Raw genomic sequence first — 17,905 nt, forward strand, 5'->3', positions numbered from 1 at the left:
AACTATGTTAAAAAATGCTCTGCCACACACACACACACACACTCTTGTGCACTGCAGTTATACAAACTTTTACCATGGGAGTACTTGATGTTTTATGAAAAAATGAGCATGTGCAAACATGTTGAAGATTTTAGTATACTTTTTAAACCTGGGACACAACACTTTGACTCTGCACATTGTTACAAGCCTCAATTGCATGGGTGTCACCACCATTGAATGCTTCACATTTCATAATTCTTCGTTTGGACCCCCCCCCCACATTTAACATAAAATATTCTTTTGTTATATGCCCTCAAAATTAACCCTAGGCCACGTTAAATTAACGTTCAACTAAACAATGAAATAAGCTTAGCCTAATAGGGTATTCTTGGTTGATGATGAATTGTTTGCAGTATTTGCTCCTCCCCAGACACAATGGACATAAGGACATTCTTTACAAAGAAGCAGAAAGTCCGTCAGAATTTCCCCACAGGACAGGGTTCTTTTTTTTTTTGTCCCAATGGAAATGTTAGTGCAGTTAGCTGGCTAGTCAATGTTAGGAGATGTATCAGCTAGCTTAATGTTAGCTATCATTTAATTCAAACCCAGTAGGCCTGCCTTACTGTAATGCCGAGAATGAGGTCAAGTCTGCTCTGATGATATTTATTGATTCCCTGTTGTGATTTGAAGAACTTGTTTTGTCTGGTCTTTGCCAGTTTTCTGGAAAGTAACATGGGAAATCAGTGTCTGGGGAAGGAATAGTACAACCCCGATTCCAAAAAAGTTGGGACAAAGTACAAATTGTAAATAAAAACGGAATGCAATAATTTACAAATCTCAAAAACTGATATTGTATTCACAATAGAACATAGACAACATATCAAATGTCGAAAGTGAGACATTTTGAAATTTCATGCCAAATATTGGCTCATTTGAAATTTCATGACAGCAACATCTCAAAAAAGTTGGGACGGGGCAATAAGAGGCTGGAAAAGTTAAAGGTACAAAAAAAGGAAGAACTGGAGGACCAAATTGCTACTCATTAGGTCAATTGGCAATAGGTCATTAACATGACTGGTTATGAAAAGAGCATCTTGGACTGGCAGCGGCTCTCAGAAGTAAAGATGGGAAGAGGATCAAGAGGATCACCAATCCCCCTAATTCTGCACCGACAAATAGTGGAGCAATATCAGAAAGGAGTTCGACAGTGTAAAATTGCAAAGAGTTTGAACATATCATCTACAGTGCATAATATCATCAAAAGATTCAGAGAATCTGGAAGAATCTCTGTGCGTAAGGGTCAAGGCCAGAAAACCATACTGGGTGCCCGTGATCTTCGGCCCTTAGATGGCACTGCATCACATACAGCCATGCTTCTGTATTGGAAATCACAAAATGGGCTCAGGAATATTTCCAGAGAACATTATCTGTGAACACAATTCACCGTGCCATCCGCCGTTGCCAGCTAAAACTCTATAGTTCAAAGAAGAAGCCGTATCTAAACACGATCCAGAAGCGCAGACGTCTTCTCTGGGCCAAGGCTCATTTAAAATGGACTGTGGCAAAGTGGAAAACTGTTCTGTGGTCAGACGAATCAAAATTTGAAGTTCTTTATGGAAATCAGGGACGCCGTGTCATTCGGACTAAAGAGGAGAAGGACGACCCGAGTTGTTATCAGCGCTCAGTTCAGAAGCCTGCATCTCTGATGGTATGGGGTTGCATTAGTGCATGTGGCATGGGCAGCTTACACATCTGGAGAGACCCCATCAATGCTGAAAGGTATATCCAGGTTGTAGAGCAACATATGCTCCCATCCAGGCAACGCCTCTTTCAGGGAAGACCTTGCATTTTCCAACATGACAATGCCAAACCACATACTGCATCAATTACAGCATCATGGCTGCGTAGAAGAAGGGTCTGGGTACTGAACTGGCCAGCCTGCAGTCCAGATCTTTCACCCATAGAAAACGTTTGGCACATCATAAAACGGAAGATGCGACAAAAAAGACCTAAGACAGTTGAGCAACTAGAATCCTACATTAGACAAGAATGGGTTAACATTCCTATCCCTAAACTTGAGCAACTTGTCTCCTCAGTCCCCAGACGTTTACAGACTGTTGTAAAGAGAAAAGGGGATGTCTCACAGTGGTAAACATGTCTTGGAATGTCTTAGGTCTATAGCATGGAGATTCAGTCGGAGAAAGCGAGGATCGAGAGGAGGAATCCGCCAGTGAGTTCGTGCAAGGGGATTCAAACCTCCACTCCCAACTATCATCTTATCTAACGTGAGGGCACTGAGGAACAAAGTCAACGAACTACACACTGCCACACAGCACCTGTTTGAATACAGGCAAAGTTGTATTTTATGCTTCAGCGAAACGTGGCTGAATAACTATGGAATCAATTTTGTGCCAAAATGTTCATACAATACTTTTGAAATATCAAATGAAAACGACAAATCAAAATACAAAAAAAAAACAAACCAAAAATAAGTCAATTTTTTTAGCCTGGCAAACAAATTATTCGTGTAATCGTGCAAAATATCAGTCTATTACTCTTCAGAAACCTTTTATTTTTGTTCCGCGTCTCTCTCAGTTTTGTTTGACGTAATTTATTTTGGTTGCGATTCCAGCTTTCTCGTTTGCGCTCCCTGACTTTTTGCTTGCAGTTTTGGCACAAACTTCACGTGTGGGCGGGCTGTCCAGGCACGCATTCCCATTGGCTAACTTGTGTTTGACTGACAGCTACGCTCAGCCATTTCCTACTCGGATTCTGGCGACTATGATACTGAATTAATTCAACAAAGTGTAAATTCAATATCATAGTCGCCACTGAAGTCCACTCGATCCTTGTTTACCGTCAATGGATTGCTCACTCGTCAAACAGTCCGCCAGAATCTGAGTAGGGAATGGCTGAGCAGAGCTGTCAGTCAAACACAAGTTAGCCAATGGGAATGCGTGCCTGGACAGCCCGCCCACACGTGAAGTTTGTGCCAAAACTGCAAGCAAAAAGTCAGGGAGCGCAAACGAGAAAGCTGGAATCGCAACCAAAATAAATTACGTCAAACAAAACTGAGAAAGACGCGGAACAAAAATAAAAGGTTTCTGAAGAGTAATAGACTGATATTTTGCACGATTACACAAATAATTTGTTTGCCAGGCTAAAAAAATTTGACTTTTTGTTCTTTTTTTTTGTATTTTGATTTGTCGTTGGGGCGGCACGGTGGTGTAGTGGTTAGCGCTGTCGCCTCACAGTGAGAAGGTCCTGGGTTCGAGCCCCGTGGCCGGCGAGGGCCTTCCTGTGTGGAGTTTGCATGTTCTCCCCGTGTCCGCGTGGGTTTCCTCCGGGTGCTCCGGTTTCCCCCACAGTCCAAAGACATGCAGGTTAGGTTAACTGGTGACTCTAAATTGAGCGTAGGTGTGAATGTGAGTGTGAATGGTTGTCTGTGTCTATGTGTCAGCCCTGTGATGACCTGGCGACTTGTCCAGGGTGTACCCCGCCTTTCACCCGTAGTCAGCTGGGATAGGCTCCAGCTTGCCTGCGACCCTGTAGAACAGGATAAAGCAGCTAGAGATGATGAGATGAGATGATTTGTCATTTTCGTTTGATATTTCAAAAGTATTGTATGAACATTTTGGCACAAAATTGATTCCATACATTCTCCAGATGGGCACACGCCCATTACTTTAAGTTTGTGAAAAATAAGGATGTGAAGAACATCGTAGTCAAATGCAGTTTGTGTGCTAAACCTAAAGAACTGTCCACTTCCCGAAATAGCACCAGTAATTTAACTAAACATTTCCAGAGGTGCCACAGTAACATGAAGTTAGCAAGGAAACAAGCGGAGGATGAGAGTGGCGATAAAATCACAAAGCAGCCAAAATGAACGTTCTGCCGCTCTGAGCTGCTCCTTCAGCCTCAGGAGGTTAGGAGACTTGTGGCGGAGTATGTTGTTGAAGATATGCTGACAGTTTGTTTATATTTTTGTCCTGTAAAACTGAGGGTTTTTTTCTGGTCGGAAGTCAGACTAAAGTGATTGAGCTGCCTTTCCTTCGAGAGCTAATAGGCCTAAGCACTTCAATATCATTAAAAGCACTTTGATTTTATTTCTAATTCTGTTTTTCGAAATGTGACTGAGTAGCCTCATATAGCTAATAGTCATTGTCTAGCTGTGATTTAAAAGGCTTGTGTTGTTTTTTTTTTTTCAGGCCAGTTTTATTGTAGGCTACGATTTGCCATAATATGTTCATTTTTGTTAAATTTCTGAAATGGAGTCATATCCCTTAGGGCTAATCTTTTTTTTTTTTTTTTTTAATGAAGCATAAACTATGCTTAATGCTGTAAACTTGAAAACAATAAAGGCATAGAAATGCTAATTTTGTATCCTGTCATATCTTTAGACATTACAATACAATACAGTTCAATTAATGTTAATATGAATAGGCCTGGCGGCACGGTGGTGTAGTGGTTAGCGCTGTCGCCTCACAGCAAGGTGGTCCTGGGTTCGAGCCCCGGGGCTGGTGATGGCCTTTCTGTGCGGAGTTTGCATGTTCTCCCCGTGTCCGCGTGGGTTTCCTCCGGGTACTCCGGTTTCCCCCACAGTCCAAAGACATGCAGGTTAGGTTAACTGGTGACTCTAAATTGAGCGTAGGTGTGAATGTGAGTGTGAATGGTTGTCTGTGTCTATGTGTCAGCCCTGTGATGACCTGGCGACTTGTCCAGGGTGTACCCCGCCTTTCGCCCGTAGTCAGCTGGGATAGGCTCCAGCTTGCCTGCGACCCTGTAGAAGGATAAAGCGGCTAGAGATAATGAGATGAGATGAATAGGCCTAAAGTTACAGTATTTCTATCACAATTTGCCAGACTTTGACCTTTTGTCTGTTCTTGCGATGATTGTTCCTTGTATTGTGCCATGAGCCGTCACTGTGGCTATTATATTCCAGAGTTTTTAACCATAAGCCGAGCTCAGTCAGATACCACATCACCTTCCACTGGATGTGTGATGAGCTAATTAAGCGTCTTGAGCTACATTTAGATTGCCAAATCCATACTTCCAGTTATTTTGGTAAGAGTAACTTAAAAGTAATGCAATAGTAGTGTAATGCCTTACATTTTAAATACAGTAATATTGTAATGTAACTAATTACTTTAAAATGACAGTAACAAGTAATAAATAATGCAAAACAGTTTTGAAGTAACTTGCCCAACACTGCGACTCACAGATGGTGTGGAGAGGAATTAAAACTATGATTGGACAAAGTAATCAGCCAAAAATTCCTGAGCACTCAGTCGAAGAGGGAAATGCCTTGAATAAATGTTTCGCTAGGTGGGAGAGCGGTCTGCGGCCTTTTCCAAACTGGCCGGACAACGTAACAGAAAGTGCATCAATCAGTGTTTGTAGCAGGGAAGTCAAGCGGGTGGTTCTCGCAAGCCAAACCCCGTAAAGCGGCTGGCCCTGACAAGCTACCGAGTATGGTTCTCAGGACATGTCATGAACAACTCAGCCATGTTTTCTGTGACTTGTTCCAAAAGTCATTGGACACACACATGGTACCTAAAATTTGGAAAACAGCTGAAATTCTGCCTCTGCCGAAAAAACCGAACCCGTCCATTTTAAATGAATTTAGGCCTGTAGCTCTTACCTCCGTAGCAATGAAGTGTTTGGAGCGGATCGTTTTGACCCACTTAAAAAAACAAACAAACCCAGAAACTCAAATGGACACACTTCAGTTTGCATATAGACAGAAAAGGGGTGTGGAAGATGCAATTACTACCACGTTAAATGGAATACACAAGCATTTGGAATTACCTTCATCATACACTACCGTTCAAAAGTTTGGGGTCACCCAGACAATTTTGTGTTTTCCATGAAAAGTCACACTTTTATTTACCACCATAAGTTGTAAAATGAATAGAAAATATAGTCAAGACATTTTTCTGGCCATTTTGAGCATTTAATCGACCCCACAAATGTGATGCTCCAGAAACTCAATCTGCTCAAAGGAAGGTCAGTTTTATAGCTTCTCTAAAGAGCTCAACTGTTTTCAGCTGTGCTAACATGATTGTACAAGGGTTTTCTAATCATCCATTAGCCTTCTGAGGCAATGAGCAAACACATTGTACCATTAGAACACTGGAGTGAGAGTTGCTGGAAATGGGCCTCTATACACCTATGGAGATATTGCACCAAAAACCAGACATTTGCAGCTAGAATAGTCATTTACCACATTAGCAATGTATAGAGTGGATTTCTGGTTAGTTTAAAGTGATCTTCATTGAAAAGAACAGTGCTTTTCTTTCAAAAATAAGGACATTTCAAAGTGACCCCAAACTTTTGAACGGTAGTGTATGTACGCATCCTGTTTGCTGACTTTTCATCAGCTTTTAACACTATTCAGTCACACACCCTTATTGAGAAGTTGAGAACAATGGGAGTTAACTATTCACTTTTGAAATGAATTTTTGACTTTTTAACTGACAGAGTCCAATATGTTAAGGCAGGTAATGGTCAGTCATCTGTCATTAGTATAAATAGGGGCGTCCCCCAGGGGAGTGTCCTATCACCCCTATTATATATACTGTACACAAATGACTGTGTGAGCCACGCCCCTGAATGTTCTCTTTTTAAGTTTGCTGATGATACTGCCATAGTGGGTTTCTTAACAGGTGATGAGACTGGCTACAGACAGGAAATAGACCAGTTCTATAAATGGTGTAATGAAAATTCCTTGATTTTAAAATATTTTGAAAACCAAAGAAATGGTTATCAATTTTAGGAAAAGGCCCCCTCTTAAACCAGTTTCTGTACATGGGAGTGATATTGACATAGTGGAAAAGTACTTGGGTACTATTATAGACAATAAGCTCACATGGAGGGCAAATACTCTTGCAAGATATACAAAGGCACAACAAAGACTTTATTTTTTAAGGAAACTGCGTAGCTTTAAGGCCGATACAGTGATTTTGAGATTGTTTTATTTAACTTTTATACAGAGTGTGTTGTGACCTTTGTAATTCAGTGTTGGGGGGGGGGGGGGGGTATCTGTTCAAAACAGGAATATACTGGATAAGATTACAAAACTTGGTAGGAAAATAACTGGATCAGAAGTGAAAAGTATCATGCAGATTTCTGATGAATACACCATTAATGTGGCCTTGAAGATACTGGATGATCCAGAGCTATAGCATCTTTTGTGCCAAGGAGCATGCAGCTGCTAAACAGGCTGAATTCAGACAGGTGGACACCGTTCTAAAATATGCACCTTTTATTTATATATTGTTTTAAAAACTTTTTTTTTGTTTGCTATTCTATGTATTATTGTGCAAGTCTGCATGTTTAAGTGTTGTTTTATGTAATTTATGGCTCCTAAGTGCAAGACAAATTCCCCTTGGGGCAATAAAGGTTTCATTCATTCATTATTTTTAAACACACAGTTGAGCGTCACTACTGCTTGGCACAGTGGCATGTTGTGTTACATCTAAAACTAAATAAAAAAGGAAACACAAAATAAAAAGTAAAATGCATCCATAAAGTCATTGTTGGTGATAAATTGTGTCACATTCATCTCATTATCTTAGGCGTAACAGTGGGTTTAAAAACAGGCTGATGAATATATGGACTATAAACCTGTTAAAAATACACCAGAATGCAGATTTTTCTGGGGGAGGACCCCCCCCACCAGTGTGTCCCCCCACATTAAAAATGCTTCTGACGCCCCTGCTCAACTGTGTATACACACACACAGATTGGGAAGAACGGCCTGCCCGATCTGAACCCGAGCAGTGTTCTGTTGTTGGACTTCTGTATCATGTATGGTTTGGCCATAATGAACACCATGTTCGAGCACAAGGGTGTCCATAAGTGCACGTGCCACGAGGACACCCTAAGCCGTAGATTGATGTTTGATTGACTTTGTAGTCGTTTCATCTGATCTACGACTGTATGTCTTGGACACTCGGGTGAAGAGAGGAGCAGAGCTGTCAACTGATCACTACCTGGTGGCGAGCTGGATCAGATGGCGGGGGAGGAGGCCAGACAGACCTGGTAGGCCCAAACATGTAGTGAGGGTATGCTGGGAACGTATGGCGGAGGGTCCTGTCCATCGGATCTTCAACTGCCACCTCTGGCAGGGCTTCAACTGCATACCAGGGGAGGATGGGGACATTGAGTTCGAGTGGACCATGTTCCGTACCTCCATTGCTGAGGCAGCCATGCAGAGCTGCGGCTGCAAGGTTGTTGGTGCCTGTCGTGGCAGTAATCCCTGAACCTGGTGGTGGACACCTGTGGTGAGGGGGGCCATCAAGCTGAAGGAGTCCTATTGGGCTTGGTTAGCCTGTGGGTCTCCAAGGCAGCTGACAGATACCGACGGGCCAAGCGGAACGCGGCTCTGGCGGTCACTGAAGCAAAAAACTCAGGTGTGGGAGGAGTTCGGGGAAGCCATGGAAAGTGATTTTTGGTTGGCCTCGAAGAGATTCTGGCAAACCATCCAGTTTACGAAACATAGTGTGGGTTTACAAAATTTTCCTAACACTTTTCTCAACAACTACAAATCTGCTTGATATTTGGTACCGAGCTTCAGCTTGGGGTTCTACAACCCCGATTCCAAAAAAGTTGGGACAAAGTATAAATTGTAAATAAAAACGGAATGCAATAATTTACAAATCTCAAAAACTGATATTGTATTCACAATAGAAAATAGGCAACATATCAAAATTTCAAAATGTGAGACATTTTGAAATTTTATGCCAAATATTGGCTCATTTGAAATTTCATGACAGCAACACGTCTCAAAAAAGTTGGGACAGGGGCAATAAGAGGCTGGAAAAGTTAAAGGTACAAAAAAGGAACAGCTGGAGGACCAAATTGCAACTCATTAGGTCAATTGGCAATAGGTCATTAACATGACTGGGTATAAAAAGAGCATCTTGGAGTGGCAGCGGCTCTCAGAAGTAAAGATGGGAAGAGGATCACCAATCCCCCTAATTCTGCGCCGACAAATAGTGGAGCAATATCAGAAAGGAGTTCGACAGTGTAAAATTGCAAAGAGTTTGAACATATCATCTACAGTGCATAATATCATCAAAAGATTCATAGAATCTGGAAGAATCTCTGTGCGTAAGGGTCAAGGCCGGAAAACCATACTGGGTGCCCGTGATCTTCGGGCCCTTAGACGCCACTGCATCACATACAGGCATGCTTCTGTATTGGAAATCACAAAATGGGCTCAGGAATATTTCCAGAGAACATTATCTGTGAACACAATTCACCGTGCCATCTGCCGTCGCCAACTAAAACTCTATAGTTCAAAAAAGAAGAAGCCGTATCTAAACATGATCCAGAAGCGCAGAGGTCTTCTCTGGGCCAAGGCTCATTTAAAATGGACTGTGGCAAAGTAGAAAACTGTTCTGTGGTCAGACGAATCAAAATTTGAAGTTCTTTATGGAAATCAGGGACGCCGTGTCATTCGGACTAAAGAGGAGAAGGACGACCCGAGTTGTTATCAGCGCTCAGTTCAGAAGTCTGCATCTCTGATGGTATGGGGTTGCATTAGTGCGTGTGGCATGGGCAGCTTACGCATCTGGAAAGACACCATCAATGCTGAAAGGTATATCCAGGTTCTAGAGCAACATATGCTCCCATCCAGACGACGTCTCTTTCAGGGAAGACCTTGCATTTTCCAACATGACAATGCCAAACCACATACTGCATCAATTACAGCATCATGGCTGCGTAGAAGGAGGGTCCGGGTACTGAACTGGCCAGCCTGCAGTCCAGATCTTTCACCCATAGAAAACATTTGGCGCATCATAAAACGGAAGATACGACAAAAAAGACCCAAGACAGTTGAGCAACTAGAATCCTACATTAGACAAGAATGGGTTAACATTCCTATCCCTAAACTTGAGCAACTTGTCTCCTCAGTCCCCAGACGTTTACAGACTGTTGTAAAGAGAAAAGGGGATGTCTCACAGTGGGAAACATGGCCTTGTCCCAACTTTTTTTGAGATGTGTTGTCATGAAATTTAAAAAAATCACCTAATTTTTCTCTTTAAATGATACATTTTTTCAGTTTAAACATTTGATATGTCATCTATGTTCTATTCTGAATAAAATATGGAATTTTGAAATTTCCACATCATTGCATTCCGTTTTTATTTACAATTTGTACTTTGTCCCAACTTTTTTGGAATCGGGGTTGTATACCGTTTTCAGGTCTGTCGCACATCGACTTCCTGTTTACCAACTGAATGTATTTATGAAACATATAAGGTGGATTTTGACGCCATTTCAAGAAGCAAAATGCTATTTCAGAATGACAGTTTCCCAGGATGCTGTTTGAAATCCCTGGGGAGAGACACGGCTCTTTACTTACTTGTTTCAGGATTCATTATTTGTTGAAGTCAACATTCATAACAAGTGTACTGTTCCTTCGATTGCTTGCATTCTGATATAAGCGACAGCAGGGGGACACATAAGTGAGCAGTAGCTCACAGTTGATCTTGTTAATGTTCACAATGTTCAAACATCAGAATGGGGAAAATTGTGATCTCAAAGTGTGACTTTCTTTCACTGTGGCATGGGTGTTGGTTTGAGTCAGATGGACTGGTTTGAGTATTTCTCCTGGGGTTTTCACACACAAACAGTCTCTAGAGTTCATACAGAATGGTGCGAAAAACAAATAACATCAAGTGAGTGAGCGACAGTTCTGTGGGTTGATAAGAGAGGTCAGAGGAAAATGGACATTGATTTGAGCTTTTTGGCCAGGAAGGATATAGTAACTCAATCACTCTGTACAACCGTGGTGAGCAGAAAAGCATCCAACAGCAGAACACCACATTGGGTTCCAGTCCTGCTGCCAAGAACAGGAATCTTAGAATCAACAACAAGTTCCTGTTAAAGTGTCCGGTGAGTGTTTCATGGAGGTGAAGAGATTTTTTTTTTAAATAATAATAATAATTGATGCTAATATTCAAGAACAAAGAAAAAAATACTTATGTAAAACACAGTTTCTTCTTAAAGCTGTATTTTGACACTGAACAAATATTTTTCATCTTGATTAAAAGAACGATTAACAAAGTGCAATCAGTTTCATTAGTTAAATACATTTGCTAATTGAAATATGATCACGCAAACAAGGTTAAATCACGTGATGCCTGTAAAATCCAGATTTCAACACTGGCATAGTGAAGTTTATATATAGTGTGCTTTATTCCCTGGGTTAGGTCCAAGATAAAATAAAATCGCTCAAATAAATGAGTAAAATGAGTGGAGCACATGGTCCTCGGAACAAACATACATGTGAGGAATGTCATTCTATATTCAATTTTACATTTCTATTACATTATTCCTGTAACGTTTCACTTTTTAAATATTTTAACACTCACAATAGAAATAAAAGTTTATCATATATCATTTTTAATAAGAGATGGTCATATTCATTTTCCTGTCATTTCACCCTGATTGATGTCTCTCGCATCATGCAAAATAAAATAAGAAAGCCGAAGATGAAAGCCTTTCAAAGTCCTCGGTATAAATTTATCATAATTAATAATTACACTGCAATAGATTTTGTGCAGTGAAAGTACAAGAGCATAAAAATAAATACTGAATACTATTAAAACTGGTCTTACCTTCAGTTGCATCACCCCTCACCGTGTGTGTGTCCAGGACAGGTGAGCTTGTGCCAGGTCACTTGTTGGACCCTGTGTGTGTTCTGTTAATGTTAAGAGACAGCCATTACACAGAGACCTTATTAGGACACACACACACACGTCAGAGAGAGGGTAATTGTCAGCATCTGTTGGTCTTTATTGTGTGGGTGAATAACCTGAAGGCTTCTGTTGGTCATGGTTTATCTTTTCCATCACATTCAGCATCACACACACGCCAAACACCTGTTTCTCCAATGTGCAGGTTTCTGTATATGAGTTGCATATGTGGAGTGGAAAAGGTTCATGTGCTTGTTTGTGGTACACACACACACACACACACACACACACACACACACACACACAATCTGCTGATATACTATCTGATTATTTTTTTTCCCTTCATGTACCCATCTCAGACTTTAAAGACTTTCTTCTTCCATCCATCACCTGCTTGGTGCTCAGTTCCCACTTATCTCCCCATACACACACTCACTCTCTCACACACACACGCGCTCAATTAGCTCTTTGAGACTTTGAGAACAGACCCCAAAATCCTCCTCATGGTTCATCATTTTAGCAGTACAGTGCACAGCAAAATGGATTTAAAAAATAAATAAAATAAATCAGAGCAATAATGGGAGGCCGTCGTGTCTTTCTGCTCCTCTTAATCCTCGTCTGTCTTTGAAGTCTCGTCTCTCTCGGCCATCCTGTTTGAACAGGCGGGATAATTACAGCTCTCCTGAGGCTACCGCTGGCTGGAAATCCCACATTTAATGCGGGTTTGATCAGGAAACTCGGCCTTGAACGGAAACGCTTTTTATCTCCTCTTGAAACACCATTCAGTGGCCTGCTCGGGCCATTCAAAAGCAACATTATCAGCCCTTGTAGATCAGTAAAGTCTAATCTTCTGGTAATTAACCGGCGGTTGAAAAAGGCCATAAAGAAGTCGGCTCAAGCCGAGGGCGCAGGTAAATCACTTGTTCCGGTGCAGGAAAGCAGGTTCCCATCCGGGGCCTACTGATGCGGTTAATGCGCGGGCCTCGTTCAAAGAACTCCAATAGTTTTGATGACACACACTTTTGTCAGAAGGTGTAACGTGTAAAAGAGCTTTTCATCTCCAGCTTACTGGTAGTAATTGGCCTTAATTACTGCTCTAGTGCCAGGTCTGTTATATAAATGATCCTGTTTTGACGTGCGTTCACAGTGCAGGCTGATGCAGAAGAGACACAGACTCTTCTTTCACACCTCTGGGACGTTTATGTGTTCGGCGTGACGGTCCTCACCATGTGGACGCTTGCTGTTTTTACGCTGTGCTTCTTCACCTCTGCGGTTCTCTGCTTGGACTCCAATGAGATTCGCTCCTCCAGAGAGATGATTACAGACCCTGAGCCGGTAAGAGCGCAACCTCATCCATATCCTCATCCTCACACTGACTCCACATCCAAAAATAACACACTGCTGATCGTTCTTTAACGTGCAGTGAAGAGCTTCAAGTTCATTCAGCACTGCAGATATGATAATGAGATTTTTTTTTTTTTTTTAAGTGCAATGATTTGGAAAAAATATGACCAAAAAGAGAGAAGTCTCTTGCAAGTTCTATATGCATACAGTTGAATGCACAAGTTTGCACAAGATAAAGCCATCAGAGACCTTTCACAGATTATAGATAAAGCATAATCAGGGTGTAATACAAAATGGTGGATGGATATTAAGATATAAATAATAATTTAAAAAGAAAAGTCAAGATTAAACATGAAAGATGGCTCTATTGATGTTCTTTGACTTTGGGTAGACGGTGATGCCGTCAGAGAAGGTTACAGTAAACGTGAGCATCCATAACAACGTGAGACGACGACAACAAAACACCGAATGCACTAATCAGCAGGTTGGTACAGAAAATCACTAATAACTGGATCAACTTCACACACTTCTGTCTTCTGCCCCATGATCACTTACCTTAAACTCTTCTCTGAATCCAGGGAAACGGATGCCGGGGCTCGAAGAAGAGACGTGGTCGTAAAAGGAAGCCATCGCTTGATGATACAGTCACTGAAAAAGGTAAAAATCTCACATCTACATCAAAAATCGAGTTTGTTTACAGGCCATGAACATCACAATCTCAACTTAAAAAGTCTTTATTTGTTTTGAGTTTGAGGTTTTTGAATGTATTAGTTCGAAATGGGGGGCGGCACGGTGGTGTAGTGGTTAGCGCTGTCGCCTCACAGCAAGAAGGTCCTGGGTTCGAGCCCCGGAGCTGGCGAGGGCCTTTCTGTGTGGAGTTTGCATGTTCTCCCCGTGTCCGCGTGGGTTTCCTCCGGGTGCTCCGGTTTCCCCCACAGTCCAAAGACATGCAGGTTAGGTTAACTGGTGACTCTAAATTGAGCGTAGGTGTGAATGTGAGTGTGAATGGTTGTCTGTGTCTATGTGTCAGCCCTGTGATGACCTGGCGACTTGTCCAGGGTGTACCCCGCCTTTCGCCCATAGTCAGCTGGGATAGGCTCCAGCTTGCCTGCGACCCTGTAGAAGGATAAAGCGGCTACAGATAATGAGATGAGATGAGTTCGAAATGGAAATCACAAGAGTTTTAGGAGCTTATCGCTAATCGTGACAATCACTTTAAAGAAACGGTTTACAATTTTTCAAGTCTTCTTAAACCAACCACGAAAACACACACAGACCTTCTCTAGTCCACAGGGTTGTTTTTGATTTATTCCAAAAACATCATGCGACTCAGGAGTTGCCTTTTAAAGAACTCGGTTTTAGCTGGAGCTCATTTCAGGGCCAGAAAGTTTAGTACACAGAAGCCTACAATGCAGAAGTGATGCAAATTTATCGCATACGAATCTTCAAATTACAGTTTTTTTGTTCTTGAGAGATCTTTTAGTCGATGTGATACAGATCCACAGACCTGTTTAAACATTACAGACTGCATCTTTAAGTCCAACAACAAAAACTCTTGCCGGAATTATTGTAAGAAGATTGTTATATAAAATCGAACAGTTGCATATATTTTCTGGGATAACTCCTGTCTGGGCAAACAACTCCTTTAATCCAGCATCTGTGTTTGTTCTTCGAGAATGATCTCCTCAGAGCGTTTGTGTGTTCGCGAAAGTTTGCAGTTAACTCAAAGCTAGCGAAAAACTGAAAATGTTTGCAAATTTGAACACAGCTCAGGATAACATTCTAGGTACAGGTCTAAATTTATAAACGAGTATGCAATCGCAAGACTCGACATAAAGCGAAGTGCTTAAAACTCCTTGACACGTGATATTACTTTATAAAATGGTTACAAATACGATATGCTAAAATCCAGCGTTTAAGAAATTATTCAAATTATTATTAACAATATTCAGCGTAGCCTGTTAATAGTTAACTTTGGTTGCTAAGCAATACAACGACTAAAGATTACGCATTCCGTAAACCAAACAACGGTTTTGGGAATATCGTAGCTATGAGTTTTGACAAACGTGAACACCACCACAACGTAATCGCAATTTGAGGTTGTATTTGGGGTGGGGGGAGGGGCGTGCCAATTTTTTAAAATTGTATTAGCAGCCTGTATTTTTTTCTGTGCGTAGAAAAATCTGAGTGACAATTTTGCATGTTTAGTTTTTTTTTTTTTAAATCTTCTTTATCCAAAAATGACGAACACACACCACGTCGTAATTACCACCTGTAAACTCGTACGCAGGAACTTCTGAGGAGGATTGAAGGCAGAATGAAGTTAAGAGTAACGATTATTTTCCGTTTAAAATCTTTCACATCTTCGAACAAGACTTAGCCAAATATATTTTAAAAGTTATCCATTTTCATTCGTTATCGATGCCACTTATCCATTGGGGTCGCGGGTGAGTTGAAGCCGATCCCAGCCGATATCAGGTGAGAGGCAGGTTACACCCTGGGCAGGGCATCAATCTATCACAGGGCTAACACAGAGACAAACAGTCAGTCATTCACACCTATGGGTAATTTAGTAGCTAGTTGACCACATTAATCCACATGTCTTTGGACTGTGGGAGGAAACCGGAGCTCCCAGAGGAAACCTGCACCACCATGCTGCCAGTTATGGCTGTTTTTTTTTTTAATAATAATCATTTATCGGGGCGGCACGGTGGTGTAGTGGTTAGCGCTGTCGCCTCACAGCAAGAAGGTCCTGGGTTCAAGCCCCGGGGCCGGCGAGGGCCTTTCTGTGCGGAGTTTGCATGTTCTCCCCGTGTCCGTGTGGGTTTCCTCCGGGTGCTCCGGTTTCCCCCACAGTCCAAAGACATGCAGGTTAGGTTAACTGGTGACTCTAAATTGAGCGTAGGTGTGAATGTGAGTGTGAATGGTTGTCTGTGTCTATGTGTCAGCCCTGTGATGACCTGGCGACTTGTCCAGGGTGTACCCCGCCTTTCGCCCGTAGTCAGCTGGGATAGGCTCCAGCTTGCCTGCGACCCTGTAGAAGGATAAAGCGGCTAGAGATGAGATGAATCATTTATCAACCATGACTCATTCCCATCCACAGGAGTGAAGAGGAGCAAGTGTGTGCGCTCACGTGACTGCGGAGAGGGCTGGTGCTGCGTTCAATACCCCGGTGGTGGACGGTGCCAGAGGGTTCTTCAGGAAGGCGAGATGTGCCTTTTAGGAGGGCGACCCAAATCTAAATCACGCAGACGTCTGGAGCGCTGCGACTGCACAGCAGGTCTGAACTGTCTCCCGAAGCCTGGTAACCCTAAGGGACAAGGAGAGTGCCGCGTTCATGAAAAGGAACCAGACACACCGCATTAGGGCGTGTCTGAAATGGAAAACACTAATGGTTTTTCAGGCAGTGCCCCAAATCAGTGTTTAGTTTAAAAAAAAAAGAAAAAAAAACCCTGCATGCTGAACACCTGGCCAATTATTTATGATGGCAGTGTGGATTAATTTTTATTTTTACTGGCCATGAAATCCCACAATCCTGTGCGGCACATCATTTCAGTCTGGTGACAAAACAAAACATGCAGGGTATTCATTTTGTTCTTCCTCCTCATGAATCCCCAGCTATTATTATTACGACTACTACTCTCACCGGCCACTTTAATAGAAACGTCTTGTTGATTCTAAGATCCCCGTCCTTCCCTGCAGGAGTGGAACCCAATGTGTTCTTCTGTTTTCTGTTGAGATGCCTTTCTGCTCACCACGGTTGTAAAGAGTGATTATATACGAGTTACGATATCCTTCCTGGCCAAAAAGCTCAAACCACCTCAAATCTGTCCATTTTCCTCTGACCTCTCATCAACAAGGCATTTGTTTTTTTCCACCCACAGAACTGTCGCTCACTCACTATGTTTTTTGTTTTTCACACCATTCTGTGTAAACTCTAGAAACCTGTGTGTGTGTGTGAAAACTCCAGGAGATGTTTCTGAAATGCTCAAACCAGTCCATTAACACCAGAAGTCCCAGCATTTTTCTGTCTACCTAGAAGACCCACATAGGGGCCATTTGGCCCGACCGCTTTTCCCCAATACACTAATCACTCATTTTGTTATGGTAATGAGGCTGTTAGTGGCAGTTTGTGGGGTGAGGAGGTCACATTTCACACACTTCACACTTCAGTGGTGAAGTCATGTTGGCTACTTCTGTGTGAATGTGAGAATGAGGAATAAAAACACATTCTATTCTAAAATGTGAACATGTGAATGTCCCATGTGACCATAACGACTCATGTGACTGCAACCAGACAATTGTTTGATGGATAAATACCTCAGTGCACATGGACTATCGCTTCAGTTTCCTCAAGAATTTTGTGGTGAAAGAAGCTCCTCTCCAAGGAACGAAGATGCAGAGATTCAACATTCAACAGGCATTGTAAGATTTCATTTCTAAGCTGTAAGGTAACTAACAGCCACATTTCCATAACAAAATGAATGTCTACAGGGAGGACTTGGGGCCAATTGGCCCTCTTGTGGGTTTTCTAGGTAAAAAGGCCAAATGGCCCCTGTCTGGGACTTCTAACACCCATGCCACAGTGAAAGAAAGTCATACTTCACTGTGAGAATCACAATTTTTCCCATTTTGATGTTTGATGCGAGCGAACATTAATGAACTGAAGCTCTTGATTTGTATCTGGCCGGTAAGTGTATTATTATAATAATACTGTACATCAGTATTAGTGCTGAAAAAAAGGAAAAACACTGCTGAGTCTTTAGATTAGCGCTAGAACCCTGCTTTCCAATTCAGTTCAGACACACTTAGAGCTTAAGACTTTTTTTTTTGTTGAAATTTTATGTTTTAATATTCTTGCGCTCCAGCAAGTG

The 17,905-nt window shown here is 41.9% G+C and overlaps 2 protein-coding genes across 3 annotated transcripts in view; one reads left to right on the forward strand and one right to left on the reverse strand.

The window, feature by feature from the left end:
- Positions 1-11,713, reverse strand: part of LOC132892408 (chromaffin granule amine transporter) — a 31,809-nt gene extending 20,096 nt beyond the window's left edge. The window contains exon 1 of one of the 2 annotated variants that reach the window (XM_060930671.1): positions 11,610-11,713. The gene's annotated coding sequence lies outside the window, so the exon portion shown is untranslated. The remainder of the gene's footprint in view (positions 1-11,609) is intronic. The other variant, XM_060930672.1, reaches the window with a different exon arrangement.
- LOC132892698 (uncharacterized) lies at positions 2,162-17,806 on the forward strand. The gene is made up of 5 exons (XM_060931011.1): positions 2,162-2,213; positions 12,835-13,022; positions 13,423-13,515; positions 13,610-13,688; positions 16,135-17,806. Exons 1-5 carry the CDS (start codon positions 2,162-2,164, stop codon positions 16,395-16,397), a joined length of 675 nt encoding a protein of 224 aa, XP_060786994.1. The 3' UTR covers positions 16,398-17,806.
- Positions 17,807-17,905: the final 99 nt, after the last annotated feature.

This window comes from Neoarius graeffei, chromosome 10 (assembly GCF_027579695.1).
Source record: "Neoarius graeffei isolate fNeoGra1 chromosome 10, fNeoGra1.pri, whole genome shotgun sequence".
In the NCBI taxonomy this organism is placed as follows: Eukaryota; Metazoa; Chordata; class Actinopteri; order Siluriformes; family Ariidae; genus Neoarius; species Neoarius graeffei.